We start from the raw sequence: 13,636 nt of genomic DNA on the forward strand, positions 1-13,636 counted from the left end.
TGTATATTGTCACCTTGTTTATTTAACTTATATGCAGAGTACATCATGAGAAACGCTGGGCTGCAAGAAGCACAAGCTGGAATCAAGATTGCCGGGAGAAATATCAATCACCTCAGATATGCAGATGACACCACCCTTATGGCAGAAAGTGAAGAGGAACCAAAAAGTTTCTTGATGAAAGTGAAAGTGGAGAGTGAAAAAAGTTGGCTTAAAGCTCAACATTCAGAAAACGAAGATCATGGCATCTGGTCCCATCACTTCATGGGAAATAGATGGGGAAACAGTGGAAACAGTGTCAGACTTTATTTTTCTGGGCTCCAAAATCACTGCAGATGGTGATTGCAGCCATGAAATTAAAAGACGCTTACTCCTTGGAAGGAAAGTTATGACCAACCTAGATAGCATATTCAAAAGCACAGACATTACTTTGCCAACAAAGGTCTGTCTAGTCAAGGCTATGGTTTTTCCAGTGATCATGTATGGATGTGAGAGTTGGACTGTGAAGAAAGCTGAGCGCCGAAGAATTGATGCTTTTGAACTGTGGTGTTGGAGAAGACTCTTGAGAGTCCCTTGGACTGCAAGGAGATCCAACCAGTCCATTCTGAAGGAGATCAGCCCTGGGATTTCTTTGGAAGGAATGATGCTAAAGCTGAAACTCCAGTACTTTGGCCACCTCATGCGAAGAGTTGACTCATTGGAAAAGACTCTGATGCTGGGAGGGATTGGGGGCAGGAGGAGAAGGGGACGACAGAGGATGAGATGGCTGGATGGCATCACTGACTCGATGGACGTGAGTCTGAGTGAACTCCGGGAGATGGTGAAGGACAGGGAGGCCTGGCGTGCTGCGATTCATGGGGTCACAAAGAGTCGGACACAACTGAGAGACTGAACTGAACTGAACTGACCTAGATGGGGTGCATTGGAGAGGCAAAAAGCAAATTAATCCCAGATTCAAGCTCCAAGGAGAAATTGCTAAGTAAAGCATTGTTGCTGGATTCAGAAATAGTTGGTTTTAAAAGATAAATTGCATCATGTTGGCATTCAGTAAAATTAGCGAATAGCTTTTTGAGCATCAACAATTACAAGTCTGGTTCTTCTCAAAGCAGTGAGGCTCCTGGCAGCTTAGGAGGCAGTATTAGCTGGTGTGATCAGAGACGCACTGTCCTTGATCTTGTCTCCACATGCAGTCTTCTTGGTGGTCTCTCATTCATTAGCACCTTAAATTAGTGTATCTGGAAACAAAACGTGTATCCCCACCCCCTAGACTGTGGCCATGCCAGATGTACTCTGGAAGGTCCAGCTGTGCGCCTGACTGGCTCTATCCGTTTTGCTGGCTTCTCCAATCTTTCAGTCGTCCTAGTGTGAGGATTTCTTTCATCTCTTGATTCTCTTGACCAAAGGAGTTGGTGTGTGACCACCTACTACATGTAAATATCTTATACAGACGTTGGACTTGTCCTGTGGAGGCTTAAGAATAGGTCTCCTTTCTGGAGGAGTGGCTGAAGGGGAGGCATCTCCCAAGAGGGCACTTATCTCCCGTGTCCATCATCTGTGGGAAAGGCAGACCCTCGTCCAGGAAACAGGAATTCTGAATTCTGTCTCAACCCACGGGAGAGTCCCACGTTGCCCTGGACCCAGCGCTCTAATAGCCTGAGTTTGAAGAGGTGCCAGGTTAGTGATTTTAAGTGGTAGACCTAAGGATGGAGCCTCAGCAGGAAGGAACCTCAAGAGTTTCCACTTTGTTGAAGGTTAGAGAGCGGGTCACAGCTTGTAACCAGGTTGTGGTACTTTTTGTTATGCTTTCTTTACTTTGTGTTACTACCCTTTGTGTTGGTGTTAATCATTCAGACGTGTCCACCTCTTTGTGACCCCATGGACTGTAGCCCGCCAGGTTCCTCTGTCCATGGAATTCTCCAGGCAAGAATACTGGAGTGGGTTGCCATTTCTTTCTCCAGGGGATCTTCCTGACCTGAAGATCAAACCCGGGTCTCAGTTAATACCCTTGACTTTGGTAAATTCTGATTAAAATGTTCCAGCCTTGCTTCGGGATTGCCACTGGTTTTAAAAGCAGGCATGTTAAAACTGAGGTGTTAAAAGGGAAGCAGTGCCCCCCTGAGGCCAGTTTAGTGCTGCCAGCAATAACCGAGGAATCCCTAAAAACCTGTGCAAACCTACTGGGAGATTGAGATTAAGAGCTGGTGTTCAGTGGGGAAGGCCATCTTCATCACGGTGTGTTCTCCACAATTTCTAAATCCATTGCAGATAAACATCCTTTTACAGTAAGGGTGTAATGCTGATAGATAGCATACAGGTTAGGCTTAGGCTGGAGTCTGTGTGACCTCAAGCAAGGTATTTCATCTCTCTGTGCTTCAGTTTCCTTATTGATACAATATGTGTAATACGACCTCTCTGAAATGATTTATTAATAGGATTAAATAGGTTACTATATAAAATTACTTAGCACAGTGTCAGGCTTACAGTATATCCTCAGTACCAGTCCTCTTTATTACTGTAGTCTCTCCCCAGACTTGTTCTATATCATGCTGATTAACAGGACCAAACCATCTTCTTCCATGGGTCTTCTGACTTCTTGGAAACTTAGCGAACTATAATAAAACTATAAACATCAGCTCCTAAGATTCCAGCACCAGCCTAGGCACTGTAAGAACTCAAAAGAATTTTATTACACAGTTCTTGTCCTCTGGGGCCTTACAAACAAGTTGGAAAGGTAGATACAATGTGGCTCCATTGCTTAATAACCTTGATGATGTTGGACAAGATTTTTTAAAAATATCTCTAGAACTCAGTTTCCTCTTTTGAAAAATGTGGATTATAATAGTGACTATGTCATAGGGTTAATGTGAGAAGTAAATAAGTTCATAAAGGTAAAATGCTTACACAGTGCTGACATATGGTAAATGTTAGTTTCCTGGCATATACCACCATGAAGCAGTGCATGTATGATGAAGTACCAATAAGAGGGGTGTCTCGGGGATAGAGCAGGGGTTCATGCAGCTTCATGAAGCCTCATGGAAGAGATAAGACTCGAGCTGAGGTTGCAGGTTGGATAGCACTGGGATAGGCAAGACAAGTTCATAGTATTCCCCAAAACACTGAGAAGGAAATTGGCAGGGACATTTGTTATTTGTATTTGTTAAAATACAGACTGCTTCATTATTTCCTGCATGCCAGAAACTTGAGCATTTCAATGTGTTAATAAATGGATATAGATGCTTAACAAATATTTTTTGACTTGAAAAGAGACAGGGCAGGTACTGTGTGTTACTTATCCCTAAAAGTTATGTTGGTTTCTTAAATTCTATAAAATATTTGGTCTGGATCACTGGAGCTAAACTTACGCAGTTTATGTAGTTCGGAAAAAAATGAAAGAAATTGTAGCTATAGGATCCTATTTCAACAGCAGGTGGCTCCCTCACATACAGGTAACAAAAGTGGCCCTGTGGTCTACACAGGGATCATTTAAGTCATCTGAGCAGTTCTATGTTATTGAGGCTGGATTTGGAAATAGTTTTTTGCATTGACTTTTTTTTTTTGCATTGATTTTTGTCTGAAAGATGACATTCATACAGCAAGAAGACATGTCTTCTTTCTTAGGAGCTATGCTTACCTCTGAGGATCACAATCTGATCACTGTTCTTTCTGTGAGTGAAAGTCATATACTTGGCAGTACATGTTCCCTTATTTCTATCATTGAAGGACTTTAGTAGTACTTCACTTATACATGATGGGAGCATCACAAATTTGGACTTCCCACCTTTCAACATTAGAGTACAATTTTTGTAACAGCACCGATGATGTACCAGTCACCTTTCATTTAATCACTTCTTGATATTTCAGTTCCACAGACCTCAACTTCATTTCATTTGGCATGAGAAGGAACAGTTTTCTTCCAGTTGGGCCTCCTGACACCCACCAGTGTAAGCATGGTTCCACCCTGATCAGCTCAGCCCTTGTCTGGTATTGTTTATCCACCTCAGCTTGAGTTTTGCTACAGTTCTCTGTTTTAGGATGCTGCTGGAGAAAGTCCACAAATAGAGCAAATATAGGCCACTGTCGATTTAAAATAACAGGATTACAGAGCTGAGAGTTTACTTAGGGCTCCTGTGGTTCATACACCTCCTTTTATGGTTTTCTAAAATGAGAAAGTCAGGGAAGTTACTTCGTCTATACACACAAAAATATGTCCATATATAAATGTACATATACATATATATATGATCACTCTGCTATACACTCCAAACTAGCACGACATTGTAAATTAACTATATACATCAATAAAAAAATTTTAAACACGAAAAGACTGTACCATAGTGGCAAAAGTGGGATTGGTTTCCTCATATATTCTTTTTCAGATTCTTTTCCACCATAGGTTATTACAAGTCCAAGAATAAAGGGGAAGAGGACAAAGGAAGCTGTGGGAGGGGAATCAGAGAGGGACTTACAGATCTTGGCAATGTCCTTCAGCCGCAATGAGGGACATCTCTGTCAGAGTGTTCTGAAGGGCAGTGTTATGACCTGAATGTTTTGTCCTCCCCAGATTATTATGTTGAAGCCCACCATGAAGCAGTGCATGTATGATGAAGTACCAATAAGAGGGGTGTGGGGATAGAGCAGGGGTTCATGCAGCTTAATGAAGCCTCATAGAAGAGATAGGACTTGAGCTGAGGTTGCAGGTTGGATAGCAATATGATGGTATTGGGAAGTTCTGCCTTTGGGAGGTGTTAGGTTTAGTTAAACTCATGAGGGTGGAGCTCCTGTGATGGAATTAGTGTGCTTATAAGAGACACCAAAGGACTTGCTGCCCCCCTCCACCCTCAGTGTGTGGATACAAGGAATGTCTTTCATACCCATAAGAAATGGGTGGGAGAAATGTCTTTTTAGGTCTTCTGTCCATTTTCTGATTGGGTTGTGTTGGGCTTTTTTTTTTTTTTTTTTTTGGTCCCAAAAAACTATTTTTATACTAGGCACTTAATAAATATTAAAACACTAGCCAAATTTTCATGCTTTTAATGTTACAAGTGTGTATCTAATAATTGTTGAAACCAGAATTGCTTCCTTGTACAGTTAGTCTCACCTTGCTATACCTGTCAAAATACTTCCATTACCTGCTCAAACTGTCATACTGCTCATGGATTAATTTTAAATGAAATGCAACTCTAGCATAAGACTGATTTAAGAGAGGATATACAGTATTTTTATGACCTGACTGACAACATATTTCTTCTTCCAGATTTTTACCTGTCAGTGAAGGATTTAAATTGGAATGTTAGCCATTTATGAAGACTCTTGGCCTTTTGAATATTTATTTGTAATATGTATTTACTCACAAAAAGTTGAGTGTGTATTATACGTCAGGCTTTGGTCTAGGAGCTAGGAACACAAAGTATGATCAGGCCCATTTCCCCACTGAGCAAGCTCACGTCATAGTAAAGGGAATCAGACATGAACACCAGTAGGTGACAAGGAGGTTAGGAGGGCCAGGGTAGAAGTCTGCATAGAGTGCAATGGAGGCCCAAAGGGGGAATCAGTCAACCATGTGAGAGTGGGAGATTTGGTTGGTAATGACTCCACCAAATAGGGTGACATTTGAGCTTTGTCTTGAAAAGCACAGTTGGGTAGGGCAAGTAATTTGATTAAAGGAAGTTGCTTTAGCCAAAGCATAGAATGCTCAAGGGGTGAGTCATTTGGAAGTTTGAGTTCAGGTACAGCAGGCATGGGTTTCCTTTATGGCTCAGTGATAAAGAACGTGCCTGCCAAGGGAGGAGATGGGGGTTGAATCCCCGGGTTGGGAAGATCCCCTGGAGAGAAAATGACAACCTGCTCTAGTTTTCTTGCCTGGGAAATCCCATGGACAGAAAAGCCTGGCAGGTGACAGTCCATGGGGTCGCAAAAGAGGTGGACATGACTTAGTGACTACACAACAACAGCAGGCATAAGTGCCCAGTAGGACTTTCTGCAATGATGGAAAAATTCTATTATCTTCACTGTCAGATATGGTAGCCACTAACTGAATGTGGCTCATGCAACTGAGGAATTAAGTTTTAAATTTCATGTAATTTTGACTAATTCAAATAGTTCCTTGTGGTTGATGGCTACCATATTGGACAGTGCAGGTAGAGACCAGATCTCTCTGGTCAGATCAGGAAAGAACTTATATCTCATTCTAGTGGGACTGTTTTCTTGTAGGTAGTGGGAAGTCTTCAAAGAGCTGCACATAGGAAATTTTTTGATCAGCTTTGCATTCAGGAGGGGGTGCAGACAAGAAGCAGATGAAACATTTAAGAGCCCTCAGAACACAGTAACTAGAGAAGTAATTAGGGAAGGGAATGGACTTTAGATATGCTCAGAAGGAAGAAGAGCCTGGCTTGGTGACAAGTCTGCATGTGAAGGGTGATGGAGAGACAGGAGAATTATCTGAAGCAGGTTTGGGCTGCTTCAGTCATTCTTCAGTCATTGCGTCTGCTATTAATTACTGACAATTCATCCCAATAAAGAATGTCGACTGGAATGGGTTTTGAGAGAAGATTCATATTAGAGATAATGAGTTGGATCATGTTAGAGATAATGAGCTTGGAATACGTCAGAAATTTGGCTGAATTGTTAGTCTTCCTTCTTGCAGTGGGCCAGGAGGGACTGGCAGTCCAGCGCTCATCATTGGAGGAACAACTATATTAAAATAAACTGATGGAATCTTTGACCATTATCTAGCCACAACAAAATAGCTCCTGAAAGTGGAATGCAGCTCTATTATAATTTCAGCAAACTGGTCAAAAAAATTCCTCCTCAAAAAAAATGAGGACTCATGGACTACAGAGTAAGGTGAGTTCTTTGATAATTGAGAAAAAAATTATTTCGTTTTTAAAGATTGAAGTATAGTTGACTTATAGTTGTGTTAGTTTCAGGTATACAGGAAAGGGAGTTGTACAGATCGTTCTTTTTCAGATTCTTTTCCATTGTAGGTTATTACAAGATATTGGATATAGTTGCCTGCGCTATACAGTAGGTCCCTGTTGTTGCCCTATTTAATATATAGCAGCATGTATCCATGGGGTCGCTAGGAGTCGGACATGAATGAGCGACTTCACTTTCACTTTTCACTTTCATGCATTGGAGAAGGAAATGGCAGCCCACTCCAGTGTTTTTGCCTGGAGAATCCCAGGGATGGGGGAGCCCGGTGGGCTTCTGTCTCTGGGGTCGCACAGAGTCAGACACAACTGAAGCAACTTAGCAGCAGCAGCATGTATCTATTAATCCCAAACTCCTAATTTATTCCTTTCCCCTTTGGTAGCCATAAGTTTATTTTCTATGTCTGTGATCGTGAAAATTTTATTTTTTTAAAATAAGGGTTAAGACTTTACCAAATCAAAGTCTGTCCTTGGGAGCCAATAAGCCATAGCGTCCTTCACAGAGGAAGGGAAGCACAAAGATGAAATCAGTCTGGAGCCCAATCACCAGGCACCATCCCCACCTCCAATACCTGCTCTTCTAAGAAACCTGTAAGCCTAGAGGTCCCACCCTTCTAAAGCCCAGGCACCACTGGAAACTGTAGACTCTAGTTTGAGGCATGATCAAAAGCAGCAAACCTGAGAGCAACCTTTCTTCCTGGGGACACAGAAAGAGGTGCTTAGAGGTGGGTAGCAGATCCTAAAGCATGAGAGTCAAAAGTGGAGTCAGAGGAAGATCTTCTGAAGACCTGTCATTTAAATGCCTCCTCGTTTCCCTCCACAATTATAATTCCCTCCAAAATCACCCTAACTTTTCAGTAAAGATAGTAAAGAATCTAAAATTTCTCTCCCTCTCTCTTTTTTTTTTTTTTTTTTTCACTCTCCCACTCCTAAACTCACCTCCCTAACCCAGCCTGTCTTGCATGACTGTTATGTCCCAGGCTGTTCTTTGGTGCTGGGGATTCTGCAGAATATGTTCCCTGCCTTCAAGGAGCTTGTGGTCTAGTTGGGGGACAGACAAGAAAACAGACTCCCTGGGAGTACTGAGAACCCTGTCGGATGTATGTACTGGGGGACAGGCATGGGGAGTGACTGCTTAGTGACTGTGGACATTCCTCTTGGGGTAGGTGGAAATATTTTGAAATCAGATGAAGGTGAAGGTTTAGGACCCTAACCCCAATTGACAGGTCAGAGAAAGTTTCATAGGAGACATGGCTTCTGACAACATGGAGGAATTAACCAGATGAAGAGGGAAGAAGGACATTCAGATAGAGGAAGTGAACTCTCCAGAGATCTGGAGGCCAGTGAGTAATGCAGCATGGCCAGCGAGTAGAAAGAGTATGGTCTGGAGCGGGGGAGGGGAAGTAGTTGTGAGAGCTGATGCTGGGTGGGAGAGCTGAGAGCAGGTCGTGGGCATCTTATATGCCACGCCAAGAAGTTTGCACTTTGCCACTGAGAAGCCTTCATAAGCTTTTACGCGGGGACTTGATCAGATTTTCATTGTTTAAGTATCATTTTAATATAGCCAAGGATTTGGAGGGGTCCCTGGCTGGAGAGGGGAGCTCATTTAGTTGGCTGTTGTAATCCAGGCCAAAAAAATGAAGAAAAATTAGTTGCTTTAATTAATTCAGAAGTGGGAATGGAGAGACTTGAATTGATTCAAGAGACAATAATGAAGATTGGGTTGTTAATTTAAGGATTGAGAAGATGAGTGTGGGAGTGGATGGGTGAAAGACAGGGAGAAATTCACCTTTTAAAAAGCTACCTAGTAACATTATCTGCATATACAAAGTAGATAAATAGATCTCAGAATTCATCATGGGGGACTCCCAAGGAATTTCTGATATGCTATTTCTCACTCTCCAGTGTTGAGAATCACTGTCACAGAGGCTATAATGTAAAGGGTTTTATGTTTTAGATCCTGTTTTATTCATCAGGACTATGTATATGAAATTTACCTCTTTTGAGGAGAAAATACTTTTAAGAAAGAACCACTAGCCTCCGCCCTTTTTTAGAGGTTTGGTTTTGATTGTAACAGAATTTGCTGATTTAATTTTTCTCGTTTTGTGTTCTTGCAATTTCACTTCTCTTGTAACACTTGAAAGAACAGGACCCCATGCTTGGGGATCTGCAGTTAAGTGTTTCAAGTCACCCCCTAGCCCCACCCCCACCTTGGTTGTGAAAATCTGACCCTAAGGTTTGCTGTTTCCCCAAGGGCTGAGACATGTGATGGAGAAAAAGATGGGAAACCAATAAGTAATGCTTTTGCTCATCCTTCATCTTACCTTTAAAGGTAACTGACAACCATAAAGAAAGGCCAATTTTTAGGGGTAAGTCTAATGAACTTGGGCTTCCCAGGTGGTGCTAGTGATAAAGAACCTTCCTGCCATTGCAGGAGATGTAAGAGACATGGGTTTGATCCCTGGGTTGGGAAGATCACCTGGAGAAGGATACAGCAATCCACTCCAGTATTCTTGCCTGGAGAATCCCATGGACAGGGGAGTCTAACCGGCTACAGTCCATAGGGTCATACAGAGTCAGACACAACTGAAGCAACTTAGCATGCATGCACACTAATGAACTTAAGAAGCTTGCTGTTTTTGTGTCGGGAAACTCAAAATTTGCTTTTTTTCTGACTCTTTATATCTGTGCCCATGTAACTAACTCTAAAGAGGAATCTCTCTAAGGAAGATGATTAAGAAATGAACTTGTGAATCTTGACTGAAAGGATGTGGGAAAGCAGACTAAAAATAGTTAATGCTTTTTCTAAGGGAAACTTCAGTAAGAATGACTTGCATTGTCTTCCTTGGGCAACGGTTTCTTTTTCATCATTATTCTGAAAATTCAGCTACCCACTCCATTAGCAAGCATTTCTGTGGAGAAGGAAAGTTAACTGGAAAAGCACATTGTCAGCTAATTCTAAGACTATGACTTCCTCCATTTCAAAACTGGTAAACCACATATATTACATAGACTAACATGATGGTTTGTGTTTTGAAAAAATAGCCAACTGTTGCATAGTGCATGGATAATAATAGAGAATATGAGTGAGATAGGTGAAAAGCACGAGATCTGAATTTTATTTTAACTTTGAGGATTTCTGGAAAACAGGATGCAGCTCTATTTTAATGATCTATATAGCCCAAAAGCATAACCCAAAGTGGAGAAGTTCTCCATTATTGTGCCTTTTCTTTGCTTTTTATTATGAGATATAACATATACAGAAAAGGTTAATGTAACATATGCACCATTGAATAGTTATAAAGTGAACATCCATATAAATACTGTTCAGATGCATTCAGTTCAGTTCAGTTCAGTCGCTCAGTCGTGTCCGACTCTTTGCGACCCCATGAATCGCAGCACGCCAGGCCTCCCTGTCCATCACCAACTCCCGGAGTTCACTCGGACTCACGTCCATCGAGTCAGTGATGCCATCCAGTCATCTCATCCTCTGTCGTCCCCTTCTCCTCCTGCCCACAATCCCTCCCAGCATCAGAGTCTTTTCCAATGAGTCAACTCTTCGCATGTGGTGGCCAAAGTACTGGAGTTTCAGCTTTAGCATCATTCCTTCCAAAGAAATCCCAGGGCTGATCTTCAGAATGGACTGGTTGGATCTCCTTGCAGTCCAAGGGACTCTCAAGAGTCTTCTCCAACACCACAGTTCAAAAGCATCAATTCTTCGGCGCTCAGCTTTCCCCAGATACATTAGAGATTCTTAATCATGAGTCTGCTGATACTTGCAGAGAATTTGCCCATCTCTCTCTCTTTTTTTTTTTAAACACTGCATAGGTTTCCACGCTGCTAAGTTAATACGGTTGTTTAAGAAATCTAGTTTTTGGCATCCTTTAGCTCACTGAGGTGTAGTGAACCTGTCTTCTTCTGTCTGGGCTTTGGGTCTCTCTGTATCTTGCTAGTCTTTTTTGTTTTGTTTTGTTTTTTAAGTTATCCTCGCCCATTCCTTCCAGTAAAGGCTCCTTTGGACCCAGCCACGCCTCCCCACCTTGGCTCTACCCACGCCCAGGCCCCGCCCCTTTCGGGCCCTAGCGTTTGGTCTCCATGGTTACGCCAAGAGTGCTAGGCTGCCGTGAAAGCCCCAGGGAAAAATCGGGTAGACCCGGCTCCAGCTCTTCACTACGGCCAAGGTCATCCGTGCCCTTGATCCCGGAGTGTACCTCGCGAGGAGGCGAGCATGGGTCAGCGGACGGAGCCTGCGCCGCGGGAGCATGTCGTCTAACCTGGTTCAGGCGAAACTGACAGTGAGGACTCTTCAGGCCCCGCCGCTGAGCGTGAAGAGCGGTCGCTTCCGGTCGGAGGCTCACAGGTCCGCAGGTCAGATCGCTAATCCGTGCTGCTCACCGCTGCTTGGCATCGCTCGCACCCCAGCCGGCCAGAACTCGGGAGGTTTAGGCTGAGGCGGGGGGTGTGGGGAGGGTCGGGGGGTGGGGACTGAGGAGAACCCGGAGAGATCTGTACCAGGTGCCCGACGGCGCACGCGCACACGCGCGGCTTATGTTCATTGAGCAGGCGTTTGTTAGTTACCAGGTACTGTTTGATGCGCTTACTTTCTGCCAACGCTATGTTAACCACTAAGTATATAGACTGGGAAAGGAGTACGTCAAGGCTGTATATTGTCACCCTGCTTATTTAACGTATATGCGGAGTACATCTTGTGAAATGTCCTGCTGGATAAGGCACAAGCTGGAATCAAGATTGCTGGGAGAAATATCAATAACCACAGATACACAAATGACACCACCCTAATGGCAGAAAGTGAAGAGGAACTAAAGAGCCTCTTGATGAAAGTGAGAGAGGAGAGTGAGAAAATTGGCTTAAAACTCAACATTCAGAAAACTAAGATCTTGGCATCTGGTCCCGTCACTTCATGGCAAATAGATGGGGAAACAATGGAAACAGTGCCAGACTTTATATTCTTGGGCTCCAAAATCACTGCAGATGGTGACTGCAGCCATGAAATTAAAAGATGCTTGCTCCTTGGAAGAAAAGCTATGACCAATCTAGACAGCATATTAAAAAGCACAGACATTACTTTGCCAACAAAAGTCCATCTAGTAAAAGCTATGGTTTTTCCAGTAGTCATGTATGGATGTGAGAGTTGGACTATTAAAGAAAGCTGAGCGCTGAAGAACTGATGCTGTTAAACTGTGGTGTTGGAGAAAACTCTTAAGAGTCCCTTGGACTGCAAGGAGATCCAACCAGTCCATCCTAAAGGAGATCAACCCTGAATATTCATTGGAAGGACTGATGCTGAAGCTGAAACTCCAATACTTTGGCCACCTGATAAAAAGACCCTGATGCTGGGAAAGATTCAAGGCGGGAGGAAAAGGGGAGGACAGAGGATGAGATGGTTGGGTGGCATCACCGACTCAATGGACATGAGTTTGAGTAAACCCTGGGAGTTAGTAATGGACAGGGAGGCCTGGCCTGCTGCAGTCCATGGGGTCGCAAAGAATCAGACACGACTGAGCAATTGAACTGATATAGAACTCAGTCCTCAGGACAGCTCCAGGGAGAGAGTAGTAGTAGGATTTATACTTTTCAGATGAGAAAATCACTTCAAAGAGAAGTTAAGGAAATGGCCAAAGTTTCAGCTAGAAAATGGGGCACAATGGAAACCAGGCTTTCTGGTTCTCCTGGACTAGATGCCAGGTGTTGTTAACCTTACCTGAACCCTAATATGCTGAAAGTGATCTTTACCTATCTGGGATTGCCTTTGTTATTCTCTGCATGCTAATTTCCCCTGTGCTTAGATCAGAAAACCTGATCACTATTAAAACCTACCATCTTTTCACCAGGAGTTCATTTTTTTCCCCGTGATCCATGACTCGTTATATGTTTTGGTTTTTTTGCTTTTATGTTTTTAATCAAGATTCTAAACCTTCACTTGGATGTGCAAGAAGTAGAATTTTGATGATTCGAGCAAGAATTGTGTTCCAAGAGTCTCTGATAATTATGAAAGGTCATTTAGAGAATATGATAAAATAAGCATGTCCTGTTTCAAGCTGACTTTGCCACCTACATAGTGGAATTTCTTACTAATTCTACTCCTACACCCATCCCCCATTTCTAATACTGTTTAACATTTTTTTTTTAATTAAAAAATATCATGTTAGAAGGGTATTTTTGATGGCCACATCATTTAAATAGGAAATGTTTCAATCAAGACAGTATGGTACTGGCACAAAGACAGGAATATAGATCAATGGAACAAAATAGAAAGCCCAGAGATAAATCCACGCACATATGGACACCTTATCTTTGACAAAGGAGGCAAGAATATACAATGGATTAAAGACAATCTCTTTAACAAGTGGTGCTGGGAAATCTGGTCAACCACTTGTAAAAGAATGAAACTAGAACACTTTCTAACACCATACACAAAAATAAACTCAAAATGGATTAAAGATCTCAACGTAAGACCAGAAACTATAAAACTCCTAGAGGAGAACATAGGCAAAACACTCTCCGACATACATCACAGCCGGATCCTCTATGACCCACCTCCCAGAATATTGGAAATAAAAGCAAAAATAAACAAATGGGACCTAATTAACCTTAAAAGCTTCTGCACATCAAAGGAAACTATTAGCAAGGTGAAAAGACAGCCTTCAGAATGGGAGAAGATAATAGCAAATGAAGCAAGTGACAAACAA

At 42.5% G+C, this 13,636-nt stretch overlaps 1 protein-coding gene across 4 annotated transcripts in view; it reads left to right on the top strand.

The window, feature by feature from the left end:
* The first annotated feature begins 10,543 nt into the window (after positions 1–10,543).
* CFAP206 (cilia and flagella associated protein 206) overlaps positions 10,544–13,636 on the top strand; it is a 38,476-nt gene continuing 35,383 nt past the window's right edge. For 3 of the 4 annotated variants that reach the window (XM_044924267.2, XM_044924270.2, XM_044924269.2), the window contains exon 1: positions 10,544–11,286. In XM_044924267.2, coding sequence (XP_044780202.2) covers positions 11,189–11,286 — 98 coding nt within the window. In that variant the 5' untranslated portion in view covers positions 10,544–11,188. Of the gene's footprint in view, positions 11,295–13,636 lie in introns of all 4 variants that reach the window. The other variant, XM_044924268.2, reaches the window with a different exon arrangement.

This window comes from Bubalus bubalis, chromosome 10 (genome assembly GCF_019923935.1).
Source record: "Bubalus bubalis isolate 160015118507 breed Murrah chromosome 10, NDDB_SH_1, whole genome shotgun sequence".
Classification (NCBI taxonomy): Eukaryota; Metazoa; Chordata; class Mammalia; order Artiodactyla; family Bovidae; genus Bubalus; species Bubalus bubalis.